Source organism: Chelonoidis abingdonii, chromosome 13 (assembly GCF_003597395.2).
Source record: "Chelonoidis abingdonii isolate Lonesome George chromosome 13, CheloAbing_2.0, whole genome shotgun sequence".
Taxonomy (NCBI): Eukaryota; Metazoa; Chordata; order Testudines; family Testudinidae; genus Chelonoidis; species Chelonoidis abingdonii.
In genome coordinates, this window is record NC_133781.1 from 17,511,462 (window position 1) to 17,531,444 (window position 19,983).

Below are 19,983 nucleotides of genomic sequence, written 5' to 3' on the forward strand. Positions count from 1 at the left end.
CTCCCAAGCTCTCTGGCTCCCAAGCACCTGCTCAACTCAGAGCAGCATCAGCCACACCCCTCCTCTCACCCTGTCTCTGTAAATCCCTCCAACCATGCAACCACGCCCAGGTGCCCGCATCTCCCCCCTCCTCCAGCCACTCACATTTCAGGGTCCCCAGCAGCGGCTCCTTCCCAGTCATGCCGCCACCCTCCCCAGCCGCAGCAGCAGCAGCAACCCCACAGACACCTGCAGGGCTCCTCCCAGTGGCGACTCGGAGTCCCTTCCGCAAACACAGGGCAACATACTGGCAAATGCCACTCTCTCTGCAGCAGACAGGGGGGAACCGAGGGGGCAGGGCCCAGTTCAGGAGCTTTGCTGGGAGCCTAATACAAGGCTGTGCATTAGGAATGCTGGAACAAACTCATCAGCTCTCCTGGAGGAAGACGAATCATGCTCCCGGGATGGTGGTCTGGGGTGAATGATTAGTAAGTGATAGAGACACCTCCCTCCGGAAGAGATTTTAGGCTGGTCCGGCGGCTTTGGAATGTTGATACTTATTATCCCGCAACAAGTCAGCGGCGTGATGACGCTGATCAGAGAAACAGACCTGAGGTGGCCGGGTTGCATCCTGACACCTCTGTGGAGGGCTAAGGAAAACCCAGACCTCATTATCATTACTTATTATTCCTGAGTGTGTCTTTTAGTTCCCATTAAACAAACATCATGATCTCCAAATGCAACAACAGCCAATCAACTACATTTCTTCACATTACTGTCTGCACTACAAACAAACAATTCAATCAGACTATAATAATTAACAAGGCCAGACTAGGGGTGTTTGCAATGACAAATAGGACTCTGCATCTCACGTTAGCCCCAGGCATGACAGAGTGAGATTTAAAACTAACTGGGTGAAATTTTAGTATCTCATTGAAACACACATTGTAAAGCCTTTCACCATGAAAATGAAAGGGTTTTTAAATTAATATTTGTGCCTTCAATTTTACTGCTATAATATTGCTTAGAAACTACAAAGATGAGTGCTATCAAAACAACCCGCTACATTAGATAGATCCACAACTCACTTAAGGATTTTCTGGACATTTGCAAACTGAAAAAGCTCACCTGAATGACACATTGCTCTTACAGATTACAGATTAAAAACAAGGAGGAGTCCTTGTGGCACCTTAGAGACTAATAAATGTATTTGGGCATAAGTTTTCCTGGGCTAAAACCCACTTCATCAGATGTAGAAGTGGGTTTTAGCTCACAAAAGCTGACGCCCAAATAAATTTGTTAGTCTCTAAGGTGCCACAAGTACTTCTTATGGTTTTTGCTGATACAGACTAACCCGGCTACCACCCTGAAACAGGTTACAGATAGGAAATGTTGCTGGTAGCCCTGCAACCTCATAATGCCACATACAATTAATCATCATTAATAATTAATACATTTTATTTCATATAGCATCCTTCATGCAAGGCATCCCAAAACCTTATACCATGTTTTTAAACTTCTCCAGGCCTCAGTCCCCTCATCTGTAAAATGACCTGGCTTCTTAAAAGAGTTACTGAGAGGCTGTTAGTTACTTCCAGTGGAGTAAAGGTGGGATGGTAACATATGAATCCCAAACCCCATGATTTAGAACTTGCACATATAAAAGGCAGATCTTTCTAGTAGGTGGAAAGGCTGACACCACTGTGATAAATGCAGTAAAGATGGATGGATAAAGAGCTTGAGCCAGCAGGGAGAGGGAAGGCCATATGGCTAACAGAGATTCCCCCCCACCCCCAAAAAAATGATTTTGTCACTTGCAACCCCCCACCCCCAAATAAATGATTTTGTCACTTGCAAAAAAAATTTAACAAAAATGGAAAAAAACAATTTTTCTTCTATTTTTTGGTTTCCATTGAAAAATCAAACTAACAAAACTGATTTTTAAATATTCTGTGTATTTATTTATTGCAACTGACAAGCACTTTTTTGGGGGGGTTGTTGAAAACTAAAAAATGGGTTTTGTTTTTCAAATAAAATCAACATGGCTGTGATGGAAATGGGCATTTTTGGATCCAGTGGAGCTCCTGGGACATTCATATGGAACTATGCAAATCTGGAGAACCACCCCAGAAAAAGGCTATCTCCTCTGCCTCTCCTTTCCCAGCCCCTTTACCCGAGACAGCCGCACTTTACCCTCATATCTGAAACTTTGTCTGCACTGAGGCCATTTTTCATACATTGCTCACCTCTGTTAGCAACACTGGGAAGGCTGTAGACAGGTCACCAGCTACCACCAGGGTTTTTAACACTATGCCAAGTACCCAGGATCAGGGCAGGTCTAATGAGTACCTGTTAGAAACAACAGTAGCCAGTGGCCCCTCTGCACTAGGATTTCCAAGGTAGCTAACACCAGCAGAGCTGAGCTGGTGTTAGAAAAAAGTGCAAACTGTCCCTTCAGTATTCTCAGGGCCTGAGAAGCGCTGTAGGTACCGATGGAATGGCCACTCCTTCACCAAAAGCAATTCTCTCCTGGGAAACCCACCCTGCACAGGAAACACCACACTTCATCCAGCAAATGCTGCCCGGTTCTCCACTCCTTTAGCCCCTCCTTTAGAGCCAGAGCGTCCCAAAGGAAGACCTGGGGTTTTCTACAGCGACTGCAGCATATAGGCCGCTTCCCCATTGTCGGGGGGGGGGGGGGGGAAGCGGTCCTTTCTGCTTTTGGAGTGCACCCTTCTGGCGCGCTTTGAGATCCTCTGATGGAAGATGCAACGAGTTAATCTCAGAGTTGCTATTTAACTCGCCTGATGTGGGAGGGGAAATGCCTGACCCGAGCTAAAGGAATTCACCGGCTCCAGGCTAAGGGGCGGGGCAGGAACGAAGCCTCCTGCGCAGGCAGGAAGCGGGCGGAGGCCCACGCGACATGGCCCGGGAGTTGTCGCTCCAGCTGGGCGTTCCGCGGTGGAAGGTTGCAACCCCGCGCTCCTAGCCCCAGCCGCAGCCGAGCATGGCCGGGCGAAGGGAGGCCGATCTCGGCTCGCTGCTGGCGCAGGCCCGGGAGGCGTACCGAGGGGCCTTTGCAGAGGCGGACCCTGAGATTGCGGTGTCAGCCCCCGGCAGGGTGAACCTGATCGGAGAGCACACAGACTACAACCAGGGCTTCGTGCTGCCTATGGTAAGGGGGCGGGCGGAGGGGCTGAGCTGGGTGGGGGCCGCCGAAGCATTACTTGGGCTGTGGTCATGCCGGGCCCCCCGCCTTCCCCCGCGAGTTGGGCGCAGTAACCCCAGGCACTTCGGTACCATCCCGCTCTTTCACAGAGGAGCGGGGAGGGGGTCAAGTCCGCATTGTTGCGAGGGTCGGGAGCAGGATCCTCCGCGTTGCTGCCTCCCTCCGTGTTTCTGCAGCCCCCTGGCTCGCGAGACGAACACTTGTCCCGCGTGTTTGTTACACGGGGCGTCACCGCAGAGAGACCCACAAAAGGAACCGCCCCTTGCCCCAGGAGGGTGGTGGAATAAAGAGCCTTCCCCTTCCCCGCCCCGCGAGAATCACAACACTCAGACTTGCTCCCAGGCCCAGCAAAACATTAACCAGCAAAACTATCCCTACTGAATTCTTCCCGCTCTGCTACAGCCTGATTCAGCACAGTGCGGTACAAACGGTAACCAAGTCACTCCGCTCCCGATGTCGGGTTGCGTTAGGTTAGAACTGGAAAAGGTTCAGAAAAGGGCAACAAAAATGAGTAGGGGTCTGGAGCATCTGTCCTATGAGGATGGGGACTCCTCAGCTTGGAAAAGAGATGGGGGGCGGGGGGGAATATGATAGAGGTCCATAAAATCATGACTGGTGTGGAGAAAATAAATAAGGAAGTGTTATTTAGACTCATAACGCAAGAACTGGGGGTCACCAAATGAAATTAATAGGCAGCAGGTTTAAAACAACTGAAAGGAAGTATTTTATCTCATAGTGCACAGCCAACCTGCGGAACTCCTTGCTAGTGGATGTTGAGAAGGCCAGGACTACAATAGAGTTCAAAAAAGAACTAGATAAGTTCACGGAGGATAGGTCCATCAATGGCTATTAGCCAGGAGGGGCAGGGAGGGTGTCCCTAACCTCTGTTTGCCAGAAGTGGGAATGAGCGAGGGGATGGATCACGATGATTACTTGTTCTGTTCAGTCCCTCTGGGGTACCTTGCATTGGCCACTGTCAGATAGGGTGACCAGATGGCAAATGTGTAAAATCTGGACAGGGGTGCGAGGTAATAGGTGCCTATATAAGACAAAGCCCCAAATATCAGGACTGTCCCTATAAAATCGGGACATCTGGTCACCTTACTGTCAGAAGACAGAATACTGGGCTAGATGGCCCTTTGGTCTGACCCAGTACGGCCGTTCTTCTGGATAAAAATCAGGCCTTAGGACAATAAGTCCCCCAGTTTAGTAAACTTAAGATTTCCCCCATCATCATGTAATGGTTTTTGACCTAGCTATGGCTATCCAGTGGCAATACTGCCAGACATGCTGGATGTGTTTGGAAGCACTTCTTAGCAGCGTCTTGGCCTGGGCTTGGATTAATTTCCACAAATGAGAATTCTAGGGCACAGGGTGACTCATTGGCATTTTAGAGTTAACCTGTGGCTTCCCTTTGCAAAATTCAGTTTTCTCTTTTCTCCTTGTCCTGCAGGATCAAATCCTGATTCCTCTTGCTTAACCAAATTTACTGGCTGATGGGGTGGGCTCTCTTTGCTAACAGCTATTAACAAGCCCCTTTTCTCTCTGCCAGCCAGGTAATTTGCATCCACACAGACATTATCTTTTAACTTCTTAGCTGTTACCAATTTCAATGTTGGACTCTGTTTTACAGAGATACCACACAAATCTAAAGAGTTTGAGGGTGAGAGTTTTTGCTCTTCCCTGCATCCTTAATTGTTCAGACCTAAATCCGTTTAGCTCTGAAACACCAGCAACCAAATCTGTCCTTAGATCCTGAAGCACAGACTGCTCACTCACAGAACTAGCATGGAGACATTTCTGTTCCAACAACATTGTTTTTCCAACAAGCTGGGCACACACAGCCACTTGATTACACGGCTGCTTAACTTTTGTAACAGCTTCTACTCTATCTGAGACCTTCTCAAAGCTACCCACACTGGATCTTTCAAAAGGAAAGTCAGTGGATCCATTCACAATAGAAAATATCTGGAGAAGGTAGGAACCATTCTCATCTTCCTGCCATTCCAGGAAACGAACAAGTGTCAGACAGCAGACTTAGAGCACCACCCTGTGGGCACAGCGCTAGGGAAAACAGCTTTAGGCCAAGATTTCCAGCTGTGGATGGCTCCTCAATCCTTTTTTCTGGCATCTAAATAAATAGCCTAATTTCCAAAGGTGCTAAGTGCCCTTTGACTTCCCATGCTCAACAGGGCTTTTGAAAATCGTGCCACTTATTTAGGTGCTTAAATATGGATTTGGGAGCCTGTCTTTTGGCAATCATGGGCCTGGCCTGTAATTACAACTCCATCTCCTTCAGAGCTGCAATCTCACCGCTGAGCATGACAGGTAACGTGGTCCTGGGTAAATGAGGTTACAGATGGATTGTACTGCCCTTCCCCTATTCCAAAAGTATATCCTGAAGCAACCACTGGGCAATTAAACTGCTTAATCCTCCTCCTTTTCTTTACTCGCTCTATAGTTTCTGCCTCTCTAATTTTTAATTTGCAAACACGTGTTGATGCAGACAGAGTTTTCTGCTCCTTCTGACTGTCTGGGGCAAATCCTGACTCCAGTAACTTGATCTCTGACTAGGACTTTATTTGGCAGTGGTAACATTGGGAAACCCTAGGAGAAAAAGCTAGTCTGATGCCCTCTCTTTCCATAGAGCCTGGGCTATGAGGATGATATTTGTGATGCGATGACCTGTCCACTATCAGCTAGGCGGAAGCCATTACCCTGGCTTCCTACAGGCCACCAAAGAGCTAGCACAGCACAGTAATGTCTTTAGGTCTCCTGCTCTAGGAGGGGGAATCAGTGGTTTTATTTATTTATTCAAGGCTGCTTTTCATGTGAACAAACTGACCCAGGGAATAAAATCCTGACGAGGAGGCAATCCTAAGAGCATCATCTCTGCACACGTATATAATTCTGCCACTGTGTGTAGGAAGGCTGGTATCTCTCCGGGGGCAATGTTAAGGTTGTTTGGGTTTCTCAGTTGCAGGACATGGCAGCAAGGCCATCACCATCCTTGTGATAAGAGGCACAAAATAGCAACCGGCTCATAGAGAGTGGGAAATTCCTCCTCCTTGGGGCTCCAGCCTGCTCCCTATGGCCAGTTTCCCAGTGGGAGCAGGATCCCAGCCATAATGCCTAGACCCTTGGATATCTCTGCACTGTCAGTTGCACTGGCTTTCCGGAAGCAGGACGTGTTGGAGGTTTCCCTCATTTCCTTTTGCACTGGGTGGGGTTCAGCCAACGTCTCTCTCTGCAGGCCCTGCAGCTGGGCACAGTGATAGTCGGGAGCCCAAGGCGGGATGGAACGATATCCATCAGTACAACTGCGGAGGAGGCAGAGGAGCCCAAAAGGGTGCAGTTTCCAGCTCCAACAGAAGGAAACACCCTGAGGCCTGGGGAACCTCACTGGGCCAACTATGTGAAGGGCGTGATCCAGCATTACCGGGGTAAGGTCCAAACGCACCTGGGCGGCGGGAGCAATGTTCCTGCAGGCTCTCAGGATGCAGTGTGCTATGGTTGGGAGGGTGGATGTTACAGTGGGACTGGGACAGAACTAGGAACAACTCTAGCCTCACTTCTAGCTGAACATTAGTGAAACCCAGCTGATTCCTGCAGCTGTTGTTCCATTTGTGTCTTGTCTGCGACTACAAGACAGTGCCTGAAACCCAGGTGCCATCTCTCTGCCTTCACCAGGCAGCTTGCCTTCCTGCTCCCAGAAGTGACTGCTCCATGGCAGAACTGGTGGTGAGTAAGGGATATCTTCCTCCACTCCCCTTCCCTCTCCCTGAAGCTGCTGCCCCAGCACTGGGCTGCAGCTATAGAGAGACCAAACAGCAGTGGGCCAAGCGTGGTATGAGGATACAGCTTTGTTGTCTGGATTACCTCGTGGGAGCGAGAGCGGAAGAGTTAAAGATGGGCCTTGAAGCAGCTCATTATAGCTGTGGTACTCAGCTCCTTGGAGACGGCCTTCACCTGCCTTCTATCTGGTCAGACACAGCCTGATGGCTACTGGCCTTTCTAAACTGGACATGGTTCCCTGAGCCTCTCTTCAATGGCAGCTGCCTCCAATGGGGTGTTGTACTCCCAGGGGTGTCACCAGTCCAAGTCCACTTCATTTTCTGTCTTGTCTTTGGATGGGCTCATTCTCCTTCTCCCCTTTGTTTTTTGTCTCCATTACAGCTGGTCCTCTCCCGGGCTTCAACGCTGTGATAGCCAGTAATGTCCCGCTGGGTGGTGGCCTGTCTAGTTCAGCCTCTCTGGAAGTGGCTACGTACACCTTTCTACAGCAGCTCTGCCCAGGTAACACAGCAGCTGGTTCATCAGCTCCACAAGCCTGATGCAGGAGAGAACCTCTCTTCTGGGATCGATCGTCTGTGCCCAGTCCAGGTGCTGGCCAAGAGACACTACAGGAGCTGCTGTGATTCCACTTCTCCCCTTCACCACTACTGAGAGCTGCATCACAGCCACTGAGCTGCACCCCCTTCACAGAGGTGGAGCCCATCCCTTCCAGCAGGGCCCCTTCAAATCCCTGGCTAACTCTGCACAGGACTAATAGGAACACACACGCTCTCTCTCTCTGTTGAGAATCAATCAGGAAATTCTTTGGGTTGGCCAGGGTGGGTGGGGAATGCTCCTTTGGGAGCAAGTGTGAGAAAACAGCAGCACTTCCACCCTTCCCTGTGAGTGTATCAGATCAAATTCTGGCTGAAGAATGTGGCATCCAACATATGGTGACTGAATGGGTCCGTGCAGCCTGGTACCCTGTCTGAGATAGTGGCCAGCACATGTGATGCCTGAGAAAAAGACAAATATGCCCCTCACGTTGGGGAAGAATGTGCCTAGATTGTGCAATATTGCACGTGGGTGGGGAAGAGTCCTTGTGACCCAGCTGATATGTGATCAGCAACAGAATTAAGCACAGAATATGCTATATACAAGGTTTATACCTCCCTTAAGCTCTATTCAGAGGCCATGTGCAGGCTCTCTGCAGGGGGGTGAATTTCACCCAGGCTGCAATTCCCCTTTGCTTGCATAGCTGCAAACGTTATTAGCAGAGAGAGGTTCAAGCCACAGAATTTGGATTTGGAGTCTGAACTGCCTAACGCAGCCAGGATTTTAGTTGGGAGAGATCTCTAGCTATAACTCCAGCCCTTTTTAAACAGAGCTGCAGTGCTGGCTCTGTAACGAAAGAAAGTGAAAATGAACTTTAATTCCCACCCCTACATCCCGCCCCTGGGGCAAGGTGGGAAATGGCATGAAGCAGGCACCATGCTAATCTAGCTCTTTCTCATTTGGCACAGATGATGGGGACTTAGTAGCCAAGGCTCTGGCATGCCAGAAGGCTGAGCACACCTTTGCTGGTATGCCCTGTGGGATCATGGACCAGTTCATATCTGTGATGGGCAAAGAGGGCCATGCATTGCTGATAGACTGCAGGTCAGGACACGGACACACAGCTTATTGTACCATTTCATGATGAGACTCTGCACTTCTACAGCACCTTTCCTCTGAGGATCTCAGTCCTTCCTGATCATCTGCCCACTAAGCCTCATAACAGAGGCTTGGAGAGGTGTAGGGCCAGACACCAGTTACATTAAGGCCCCTTTGTAGTGTAACCCTTATGTATAGTGTCTAGCTCGCTGGGCAAGGGCAAGCCTAGCCTGGGGATTTAGACAGCATGTGAGCTGCTCCCCACTGGAACTTGTAGCACCCTGTGACCTTCGACAAGTGACAAAGGGTCACAGTCCCCACTATCCAGCACCCCCCAGCTTTCCACACACACGCAAGCCACAGAGATCTTGGGATATGGGCACAAGATGGCTCCATGGCTGTGGACGCTGGATAGCCTTCCACTGCGTTATTATGGGAATGGAATGACTTGAACAGTAAAACCCTGACAGAAATCCTTACAGGATCATGGCCAGTAAAACCCACCCTTGGAGGGCCAGGAACTCCAGAGTTACTATTGAATGTTTCCATTGCAGTGGTGCCTATTGGCCATGTGCTAGGTGCTGTGCAAACACCAAATAAATGACAGCCCCAGAGAGCTTAAGGTTAAACTGAAGAGCCCCCAAACTCCTGGAACAGCTTATGTAGAAGGTAAGCTCTGTGCAGGGAGGACTAGCTTTATCTGCACATGCAGGCCCTAGTAAGATAGAGCCCTGACTCGGGCCTATGGCTGTTACTGCAGTACAATTGGTGGGATGATGAAAATGCAGCATCAAAGTGCCCAAACCACCTTAACGCTGCCCCTTTAGAGATGCCAGCCTCCCAGCTGTGTGGGTGGAGAGCAGCTCTAACACGGGCTTCGTTCCTAGGTGGCTCTGAGCCTCAGAGTGATGTCCATGGCCTCGCTGTAATGCAGGCTCCTACGGGGTGCCAAGGTGGCTGCTCCGATGCAGCTCCCAGCTCATCAGGGGCTCAGGTTGAAACAGGAAGTCCCATCCCTGTGACCCTGCTGTGACCTCTGTTCCAGGTCGCTGGAGACTTTCCTCTTGCCTTTGACCGACCCCAGCTTAGTGGTTCTCATCACCAACTCCAACGTGCGGCACGCGCTGACAGGCAGCGAGTACCCCACGCGCCGGCGCCAGTGCGAGGAGGCAGCGAAGGCTCTGGGCAAGGCCAGTCTGAGGGAGGCCTGTATGGCCGACTTGGAGGGTGAATGCAATGTCTTCCTTGGGTCACCAGGACTGCCTGCTGCAGCCTAAATTGTGTGTGGGGAGTGAGCTTGGCAATGGAGGGGCAGGGCAGGGACGGTGTAGGGAGCAAGCTTGGTGACGGGGGGGTGGGGACGGCAGTGGGAGGAGGCAGGGATGGTGTAGGGAGAGAGCTTGGCGACTGGGGGGAGGAAGGCGGTGGGAGGGGGCAGGGACGGTGTGGGCAGCAAGCTTGGCAATGGGGCAAGGCAGTGGGAGGGGGGAGGGATGGTGTGGGCAGCAAGCTTGGTGACGGGGGTGGGGGGAAGCGGTGGGAGGGGGCAGGGCCCTGTGTGGGGAGCGAGCTTAGTGAGTATGGGTGGGGGGAGGAGGCAGTGGGAGAGGGGCAGGGGAGCAAGCTTGACTACCATGAGGAGGGGGGAAGGTGCTGGGAGAGGGGGCAGGGACTGTGTGGGGAGTGAGCATGGCAACTGTGGGGGGGGAAGTGGTAAGAGCTTGGTGACTTGGGGGGTGGGGAGGGGGCAGGGACAGTGTGGGGCACAAGCTTGGTGACTTTGGGGGGGGAAGAGGGGCAGGGACTGCATATGGAATGAGCTTGGTGACTCTGGGGGGCAAATAGAGAAGTGAACTCAGAAGGTGCTGGCAGCATGGGGCTCCATTCCAGCTGGTGCCATTTGGAGGTTCTAGGCCATGGGTCACGTTTCAGTCCAGCCTTGTGCATCTCTAGCTGCCCGGGCCCTGCTGAGCGAGGAGGTGTACCGGCGCGCAAGGCACGTCATCGGAGAAATAGAGCGCACTTCCCAGGCGGCACAGGCGCTGCAGGCCAAGGACTACAGGGCATTCGGGAGGCTAATGGTGGAAAGTCACAACTCCCTCCGGTACGGGCGTCGCCAGCCCCACTGGGTAGGGACACTCTAGCCGGGGGTAGGGTAGCAATAGCTCTCAGGGCCCGAGGATGGGACACAAGGAGAGCAAGGTGGACAGATTCAACCACGAGATTTCCCATGCAGTGTCCTACCTCGTCTCCCACCGCTCACCATTCCGGGTGGGGAACAGCCTGCAATAAGTGACAGACTTCAGGAATAATTGCAGAGAAGAGCCTGTTCTACTGCCTTGGCCTCTGCCCCTGCTCCTCAAGCATGCTCATGGCCAGTTACCCAATACCCCTACCGCTGAAGGGAACATGCCAGGAATCCCAGCAGCTGGGCCTGCACTTTGAGAGGCTTGGCCATTCCATTTTGGCTAGCAAATGCATGTGTCTCTAGGACTGACCCTGAAACGACCTCAGGAGGAATCAAATGATTCTTCCATCTCTCGCTGCAGCCAGGTGCTATAGGGTGGGTATGTTAGGAATGTGTGTACAGGGATGCAGCACTGGCAGGCTGCCCAGACTCTGGTTTGTGTTTCCCAGGGATGATTATGAGGTCAGCTGTCCTGAGTTGGATGAGCTGGTGGCTGCAGCGTTGGAAGTCAGTGGGGTTTATGGCAGCAGGATGACAGGTGGAGGCTTCGGAGGCTGCACAGTCACGCTGCTGGAGGCTGGAGCAGCAGAGGAAGCTGTGCAGCACATCAAGGTACGTAGCTCTTCTAATGCCATAACTCTGGCCTTCAGCTTGGCCTCAGGACTTGCAGCGCAGAGCTCGGCTCCACCAGTGTGAGTGGAGAATTCTGACCAGGCAAGGTCGAGGCAGAGGAGGATGAGGCCCATGGAAGGTGGCTGAAAAGGCTGCTCGATCAGGCTGGGATAGTGAGACAGACGAGTGTCTCCAGAGAATATCCCAGGAGAGTGAATAAGCAAAGTGACATGTAGCTGGAGACACTGCCTGGAGGACTTGGATTGGTAATGGGGCTATAGGACCTTTGGCTCGCTAGGGCGCTAGTCTCAATGTGACCATCTTACTGGTCCCATCAGATGGTTGTACCGAAGTGTATATGAAATGAGTTGTAGTCAGGGGCCAATAATGCTCAGTCTGGCAGTAGCTTCCCTGAATGCGTTCTGATTGTGTGTCCCATTGCATTAGCATGCAGACTCTGTTGGACTCTTCAGTGTTTGCTTCTCCTTTTGTCTCCTAGGAGAAGTACAATGGCACAGCTACTTTCTATTTCACCATGCCTTCAGATGGGGCAAAGGCACAGCCTCTGTAAGGAGTGACTTCCCTTCCTGCATAGGGCTCTCTGACTCAGGGTCCTGAACGGCATCAGAGGAAAAATCCTGAGCCAGCTGCCTTCTCGTGTCCTCCTGGAGGAAACCAAACATGACCCTAACTTCACAATGGAACACGGAAATGTACAAATCTGTGCTACTCAAATAATAAAACTAATTTTGTACAACAGTTCTGCCTCTTGACTTAACCATCTTAGTTCAAACCACTGGAGACCATATTCTGATCTCCAGATTACTGCGGTGGTCTGGGCAATGTGTAGTGGCAGTGTACTAAGCTTCATGCAAGCCATTACTAATTACTGAAGGGACGCATAGGGACTAGGATGACCGAGGGCCATGTGCCAAGTAGCCCAAGAGAAGGAGTCACTCGGATGCTGGGAGCATGGTACATCCTAGCCCCTGTAATTCATCCCTTGCCAGCTGGCACAACTGCCAATCTTTACCTCTGAATTTTTGCGATAAATGGGGCAGCCAGACTATAGAGAAAGTTGTTTATTAAGTGCAATATAAAGCCGGGTGTCCAGAACACCTGTGGACAGACTCTTCCTTGGTACACACCGGAAATATTCATGTGCCAACAATTGTACTTAACCACTTTTTTGTAGCTTTCATGAGATATGTTCTATTGTGGCTCTTCCGTACAAACCTTTTAAAAGGGCAGGTTGTTAAAATTGGGATCAGCCAACAGGCCGCATTCTGCCCCAGATAAACTGAATTCAATCTTTGGTTACAATTATTGTATGAACTCTCCTGTGGCAGCGAATCAGTGTTATAACTACAGTACAAAGCGCTGTGATGCGCAACGACGGAGGCTGGAGTCAATGTGGTGTGGTGTTGGTGAAGTGCCACTTCAGCTGAAAATACATCCATGTCTAGGGAAAAAAAGTAGTAGCCGAGAGCCCCCGAAGCCAGGAACTGAAATTATAAGGCCAACCGGACATTCATTCAGTAACTAAATATTGCTAACGGGCTGTGTAAAACCACGTTTGGTTTAATTTCTAACAGACCAGGCTTCTTATATTTAGATCAAGAACTGAACTAGCCCCAGTTCCCACCTAGGTTTAGGACAGGATGGTCATGCACAATGGGGAGAACATGTGTATATCAATCACACACACATGGGTCTGGCTCACATGGCAATCAGTGGCAAAATTCCCACTGAAGCCAGGTGCAACACTGAGCCCTTGAAATGGTCTGTCCTGGGAGCTCTCCCTGGTTCTCGAGGAATGGCAGAGAAGTTCTATAGTCAGCTTCAATAAAACCAACACCACCTCCAGGGAATAAGGGCAGCTATTGTTTTTGTTCCGCAGCCTTTGAAAACTGGCCTTACCCATGAAAGGTGGGAGCTGCCGTTCTTACTAGGAACAGTTTCCCAAATGCTCAGGAGCAGCTCCCATGCTATTCAGCTGAGGGTGAAGTTGAACCAGTCCACGCTCAGACCCCTTCAGAGCCAAATGTCAAACAAGAAGCAATTCAAGAGCATTTCTCATTGGTAGATTTCAAAGGTGGGTCCTACCATCTGCATCTGACAGATGTGCCACATGGCACCAGGGTGTTAAGTGTCTTGCTCAAGCTCAGGGAAGGAGTCAGTGGTGCAGCCAAGGCTAGAACCCCCTAGAGGTTTTGCCTCCCAATCCACATCTCTAGCTTTTGGCCCATGCTCCCTCAGCTCTTGTTCAGCCAGCTAACACTGTGCAATGGCCTGGAGGGGCTTAGGGGGAGATTTTCAACAGCATAAATAGGAGCTGCCCAGTTCCCACCGACTTCCCATGGGAGTTGGGTACTTAGCTGCCCCTTGGGCCTTTGCAAATCTTCCCTTAAGTGTTTAGGTTAAGAGCCATATTAAACATCGGCACAGCTGGGTTGGATGTGTGGCTATGGAACTGAGCGCACAAGCCCTGCAGTTAGTACTGTACTTTATGATGAGAATCGCTCACTTCAAAGACTCCCCCCTCGGAGAGAGGGTTGGGAAGTGAAACATATGAATGAGTCACCCCGCTGGCATAACTTAGTGCAGCGTTTGCAGAGGCATGTGGGACAGAAAAGCAAAGCTCCCCCTCCCCGCCACCCATTGCCACGAATGCCCTAGGGAAAGTGAACATAGAGAGATTCCAGCACCACCGGGTTGGGAAGTAGCAGGGAGGGAACTCAGCAAAGGTTATGGCAAGATGCTAGGATGCCTCATCGACCCAGAAGCCAGACACACAGCAATAACTCTAGTAAAGGATCACTGGACAATGGTCAGACGCATGACAGCCCCTACTGCCCTCAGCCTTGGGTAGCAAGACTTGGGTAGCGACTTGGTTCACGCAGTCTTGCCACCAAGTGGTAGCCATGCATGGCAACGTTCCAGCACAGCTCTTGGCCCTGATGTGGTCTGAGAATGGCTGATGCTGGGGAAAGAACTACATGGCTGAGGCTAACAGTTCATCCACTGTAAAGGAGAGAGACTGTCCCGCCCCACTTCTCTCTCTGCTGTCACCTTGTAGTTACTGGGTGACAGTGGAACGTAATACACACCAGAGAGTATTTTGGGTAGGGGATCAAAGGCCTTTACAAGTCATGCAATGTTATCTGCATTAAAGCTCCACTGAGGGGAAAGTGACACTGATAAGGATTTGGGGTCTTAGGTTTATAACCAAGTTGGTTTTTCAAGAAAACAAAAATATTACCCGTTTATAGTACATTTCTTCTGATCCTACGCCACTGAACTAGCAATTCTGATTCTTTCCTGGTAGTCCTCCAGGCTTTACTTGGCCTTCGCCCAAGTGTATGCTGTAGCTACAGTAAGACTGGACTGTTGTATGCTTTGCAGTACACAAGCTCCTCGATATGGGATGATCGAGAGGGTTGGGTTGCTGTACTGCAGAAATCCACAGTGGAGGATTTAGGTACTAGTCTAAAGCCCATTGAAGTCACTGGGCGTTTTCTCATTGCCTTTGGATCAGGCTCCTTAACCAGTCTCTGCTATTACAAATGTTTCCCAAAAGCTGTGTGTCCTCAATGCTCATTGTAGATCTCATCTACCTAGGTTTCTTTATGAAATAATAAAATATATTTATACGAGGAAAACTGTACAAGAGTTAAGCAAAATTGCATTATAGGGCATTGTGGGTAATGCTATGCAAATGAAGGCTATAATTTGTTACTGCAGTACCACACATTAGCAGCAGGGGGCTTTACACAAACAGGTGCAGTAGGCATGCAGCGATTACCCTGACCATCTACATTGCAACACGGGCTCATAAACCATAGACCTGTGCACATTTGCAGAGCACAATGGCATTGCCTCCCACTGGTGAAACGAACGGGGAAAAGCAGGTTGGAAAAATAAAAATGACCATGCACGACAGGTAGCACACCAGGCAGAGGAGGAGATGGACATTTAAATACAAACCAAAGCCCAGTGCAGTCAGACTCCCAGTGGGAGGCCAGCGGTGTGAGAGCAGGTAGGCAGCACACACACACAAAGTCAGCCGGTAAGGATTATACTACCCGGGACTCCACAAACGGCTGGCCAATGACCCTGCACTGAGAAGCCTCTGCAACAGACCACTCAGTGGAGATCCTAGGCCGGCCAGCCCAGAAACGGAGAGCTCCAAATGCCAATCACACGCTTGCCACCCCATCCGCTGACTTGCCACCTCCATGGCCGTGGGCTTCAAAGGAATGACCAGTGTTGTCAAGTGCCACTGCAGTTCTATGCCCAGGTGGGATTGGGTGGGCACGGCAGCCCAGAGTCTGGAAGCTGACCATACCATGAGCCTGCCTGAAAAACTCTGCAGTCTGAACACGCACACCCCTTTGGCAGCCGCTCCCCAGCTCAGGCTTCGAAGAACTGTGCCTCCATCTGTTTGGTGAGTGTTCCGCTGGACATCATGGTCCTACTGACGAACTCTTTGGTGACCTGCTTGGTGAGGGTGCCACTGCTCTCCACCCGCTGGGTGGTCATCAACATGCCATCTGCAACAAGAGGAGCAGGTCAGCCATGGGCATGACGGCCTACGTGAGGTGCTCCCCTGGCTCTATCTTGGCTGGACTGTCAGGAGGAGCAGTCGCTTTTGGGCCCTAGCCAGCGTGTTGGGAACGAAATTCTCTGCCGGATCCCACATGAAGCCCGAAGCCACAGCAGGACCTGGGCTGCGTTCAGGAAATGCAACTGTGGCACATTTCACACTGTCATCAACTCAGTACTAGGGGAGGCAGAGCATGCAGCACTGCAGCGAGGACAGAGAGGAGTTGGTTCAGTTCCCATTGACAGCAATTTATTGTGTCTCAAAATCATTACCCCTTGGCACCAGAGGGGTGAAGGGATGGGGAGATATAAACACGATTTTTTAAATTGTTCATTTTTCCTCTCTCTTTCTCCTTTTGCCCACCTTGCTGAAAGCCTCCAGCATTGAACAGCCTTGAGGAGCCCTCCAGTAGCCCCTCCCTGGATGTCTGCAGAGCTAGGACCGTGAGATCTATGGGCAGTCAGGATTGTGCTGTAACTTCACTACACCAGGCACCTTCCTTTACACTGGCCGACACCAACGACTGACTCCATACAACAATCTGCCCTGTCTCCAGGGCCTGAAGCATTCCAGAGAGGAAACCCTTACCTGTGTAGTAGGGCTCCAGAGAGGAGTGGCTGATAGTGGTGGTGGTGTTGTATTCCGCAGGAAGGTTGTACACTTCCTCTCTCATGTATTGCTGCCCTCCAAACTGTGAGAAAGCTCCTGGAGAGAAGAGGAGAAAAGTCAGCCCGGGGAATGTTGCAGAAGCTGTACGATCACATGGAGCCCCTAGCTATCCATCACTGAGCAATCAACACCTACGACCCTCTCCCCATACCACTAGGCAGAGAGCTTATGCCATAACTGTTCCATTAGGAGTCCTTAAAGAAAGAAAACTGAAGAATGCTCATGAGAGATTGGGAGGCTGAAGGGACCGTGTGAGGTGGCTGCTGGGTCTTGGGGATACACAGTCATCGAAAGAAGAATGTTGGCAATAAAGTAATAAGTTCTCAGACTCCTTTCTCACCCCAGGATCTCAAAGCTTCTTATAAATATTACATTAAACCTTGTTGCCCCCAGGAGATATCTATTCTCCTCATTCTACAGACAGCGAAACTGTGGCACAGAAATTGTTTCACCAGCAGAGGTGGAACGAGAACCCTGGAGACCTGACCCAGTTTCCAGCTCTTCCCATGACTGCCATCTCCCACAGGTTGTCTTTTGTTCCCCCGGATATACACAAGAAATGTGGTACCTCCATCTTGAGACTCAATGGTGATGATTCCCTCTCTCTCTGGCCCAAACCCTTGGGTGGTCTTGGCTTGCACTTTGAACTTGTAGGGGATGTTCTCGCTCAGGTAGGGCACTGTCAAGGAGGTTTCTGGGTTGTCCCCCTCCACATAGATATTCCTGGGTTCCCCTAATCCAAATAGAAACACACTATGAAGAGAGAGAATACAATGGTTCCCTAAAGCCCACCATCATTCCCACCAGCTTCCTCCCCACTCATCCCCCAGCTGCTACCCTCCTGCAGTTTCCACCACCCTTCTCCCCTGACCTACTTTATTCTTGTCTCAGCCCTCATCCCCGGTTCTCTGTCGAAAGATCCCCATTTCAGTACAGGGCTGGGTCTCAGGCCCAGCCCTCCCCACTAAGGCTGCTCAGGGACTGAATGGAGTGGGAGGCTCTGTTCCTGGATCAGGTCTGCAGCTGCGACGTGCTACACTTTAGCCCCAGCAAAGGGATAGTTTGTCACTTCTCCGATGGCTTGTTTCCAGCCCAGCCTGAGTGAGAACGTACCTCCTCCATGCAGCATCTCGCAGGTGACCATGTAGCCCAGAATGGCCCCGTTGGGCTTGCGGGGTCTCTCCCAGCTGAGCTGAAGCGAGTCTGGGCTTAGGGCAGTGAATACCAGGGGTCCCGGCGCACTGGGGGTGCTCAGTGTAAACGGTGAACCTGCAGGAGCAACAGCGAGAGGTCACTGCTGGACTGGGGGAGAGAAGCAGCAGCAGCAGCCTGGGTCTATGCAGGTCACTGCTGTAATGGGCTGGGAGTCTCAGCTGTTTGCACAGTGAACTGAAGCTGGCACATTGCAGAGTGGCATTCAAGGACAGAGGGGGGTGTTCATTTTAAAGGGGGAGTGAAGGAGCAACAAATGGGAGCTTAAACTTCGACATGGGGGTGCTGCCACCATGCCCCAGACCCCTAGCGCACCCTGAGGCCGGCCTCCATAACCCCAGGCAGCAGAGCAGTGTGTGAACGCACCGCACTGGGGTCCTGCAGCTCATTGCCCAGCCACAGGGAGACAGGAATGGAGTGAAGCCGGCACGTGTCCTCTCACCTGGTACAGGACTCAGTGGGCTCTGTGGATCCACCTGGGACTCGATGGTGATGACGCCCTCTCTCTCGGGGCCCCAGCCCTCCTCGCTTTGGGCCTTCACCTTGAATATGTAGGAGTGGTTTGGCAGCAGGTTGTCCACCACCACCGAGTTGTGAGTGGGGTTGGGGATGCTCAGTCTATACACATCTCCTGGAAGGGGGAGGAAGGAGAAAGACAGGTGCCACCTAACAGTCACAATCGGCAGGGCTGCAGCCGCAGTACAGAGCATGGGGGGCCACCCAAGAAGTCTGTGGCAGAGCTGGGAATAGACACCCCCCACCCCCAAAATCTTGGCTCTGCTCAAATCAGTGGCAAAACTCCCATTGGCTTCAGTGGAACCCGGGTTCCGCTCTAGATCTCCCAGCCCCATGCTGTACCATGAAGACTCGTTCCACGCCCGGGGCTGATCCATCAGCCGAACAGGGCTCACTGACCTCCACTGAGGAGCTGGTACTGCACGCTGTATCCTTGCACCTCTTTCTCGCACTGTGGCTCCTGCCAACTGACTTTCAGGGAGGTGGGCCCCAGCGCAGAGAACACCAGGCGGGTGGGAGTGTCGGGGACACCCAGGGCCATTCTGGAATCTAATGCAAAGAGGGAAAGTCGCAACCTTGGATTCAAAGGCGAGAGGTAGAGGGGAAAAGAAACAGACACACCCCAGTGTGTCATGGTCCTTACAGTCCAGGGAGAATGTGGCAAAATGTCCTCTCTGCAACCACGGGCCGGATCTGCTGAGAACCTACCCGGAGGGGCTTTGGGGGCTGAGCTGAGCAGCCAAATGGGGTCAAGCGGTTTACAAATGTGTTTTGACAACGGCGTCCTGCAGTCTCTGGACTTGGAGAAGCAACACCCTGACTCTAGCCAGGGGAGCGAAGGGATTGCTGAGAACATCTAGATGTTTTCCCTGGCAGCCTCTTAGCTCACCAGCAGGCTTGGGGCCAAGCTTGGCCAAACTCATTCCCCCTGAAGCACCATGTCCAGGCGGCTTGGTGCTTCGAAGACATCCTGGGAGTGAGTGGGACTCCTGGCCTTCTGGGGGAAGAGAGGACCCTAGAGTGTGTGCTTTGCCTGACAGGCCTGTGCAGGGAGAGGGGGAAGGGGAGTCAGAGCAGCTATCTAACAGCCCTGAGCCTTGCTGCATGCAAGCTGGGGATGGGGTGGGGGTGGGATCAGAGACCCCCATCAGAGAGAAAGGCACAGAGGTGCTGCCCCTACCCACTCGCACATCCACACTGTTAACCCACGGTCCACTCCTATCTTCCACACACTCACCTACCTAGCTGCTCATTCCCCTGCCAGTTTCTCTCTGACCTATCCTCCCCTGGCTCTCCATGCCGGCAGCTAGTCATCAAGGGGGAGACTGTCAAGGAGTTAAGCACCCAACTCCCATGGGTTTTCAATGGGGCTCAGGTACCTAACTGTCCTTTATGCCTTTGCAATCCTCCCCCGTCATCTTCAAAGTGCTTTGCAGTCACGTGTCCCAGTAATTGATTCAAGCTGTTAGGGAGGTGAGTATTGCTATCTCTGGTTTACAGATAGGGAAACTGATGCAAAGAGGTTCATGTGAGTCAAAGGGCAAC

The 19,983-nt window shown here is 51.5% G+C and overlaps 3 protein-coding genes across 8 annotated transcripts in view; 1 reads left to right on the forward strand and 2 right to left on the reverse strand.

Moving 5' to 3' along the window:
* LOC116832251 (uncharacterized) overlaps window positions 1-267 on the reverse strand; it is a 35,897-nt gene extending 35,630 nt beyond the window's left edge. For 3 of the 4 annotated variants that reach the window (XM_032792900.2, XM_032792901.1, XM_032792903.1), the window contains exon 1: window positions 145-267. In XM_032792900.2, the coding sequence (XP_032648791.1) occupies window positions 145-181 (37 nt within the window). In that variant the 5' untranslated portion in view covers window positions 182-267. The remainder of the gene's footprint in view (window positions 1-144) is intronic. The other variant, XM_075071787.1, reaches the window with a different exon arrangement.
* Window positions 268-2,757: 2,490 nt separating this feature from the next.
* On the forward strand, window positions 2,758-12,194 carry GALK1 (galactokinase 1). The gene is made up of 8 exons (XM_032792904.2): window positions 2,758-3,154; window positions 6,462-6,651; window positions 7,385-7,504; window positions 8,506-8,641; window positions 9,681-9,862; window positions 10,589-10,739; window positions 11,273-11,435; window positions 11,935-12,194. The coding sequence occupies exons 1-8, from the start codon at window positions 2,987-2,989 to the stop codon at window positions 12,004-12,006; spliced, it is 1,182 nt and encodes a 393-aa protein (XP_032648795.1). The 5' UTR covers window positions 2,758-2,986; the 3' UTR covers window positions 12,007-12,194.
* Window positions 12,195-12,502: 308 nt separating this feature from the next.
* The window catches only part of ITGB4 (integrin subunit beta 4), a 59,607-nt gene continuing 52,126 nt past the window's right edge, over window positions 12,503-19,983 (reverse strand). For all 3 annotated transcript variants that reach the window (XM_032792907.2, XM_032792906.2, XM_075071788.1), the window contains 6 exons: window positions 18,838-18,987; window positions 18,365-18,553; window positions 17,824-17,979; window positions 17,279-17,443; window positions 16,630-16,746; window positions 12,503-15,988 (listed from right to left, as the gene is read on the reverse strand). In XM_032792907.2, the coding sequence (XP_032648798.1) occupies window positions 15,849-15,988; window positions 16,630-16,746; window positions 17,279-17,443; window positions 17,824-17,979; window positions 18,365-18,553; window positions 18,838-18,987 (917 nt within the window). In that variant the 3' untranslated portion in view covers window positions 12,503-15,848. The remainder of the gene's footprint in view (window positions 15,989-16,629; window positions 16,747-17,278; window positions 17,444-17,823; window positions 17,980-18,364; window positions 18,554-18,837; window positions 18,988-19,983) is intronic.

What these genes read in the sequence shown, in the direction of transcription:
- GALK1 (XM_032792904.2), top strand. Translation starts at nt 2,987, where the DNA reads ATGGCCGGGCGAAGGGAGGCCGATCTCGGCTCGCTGCTGGCGCAGGCC. An exon ending in AGGGCTTCGTGCTGCCTATG is followed by an intron (nt 3,155 to 6,461) that starts GTAAGGGGGCGG and finishes CTCTCTCTGCAG; the next exon opens with GCCCTGCAGCTGGGCACAGT. An exon ending in CGTGATCCAGCATTACCGGG is followed by an intron (nt 6,652 to 7,384) that starts GTAAGGTCCAAA and finishes TCTCCATTACAG; the next exon opens with CTGGTCCTCTCCCGGGCTTC.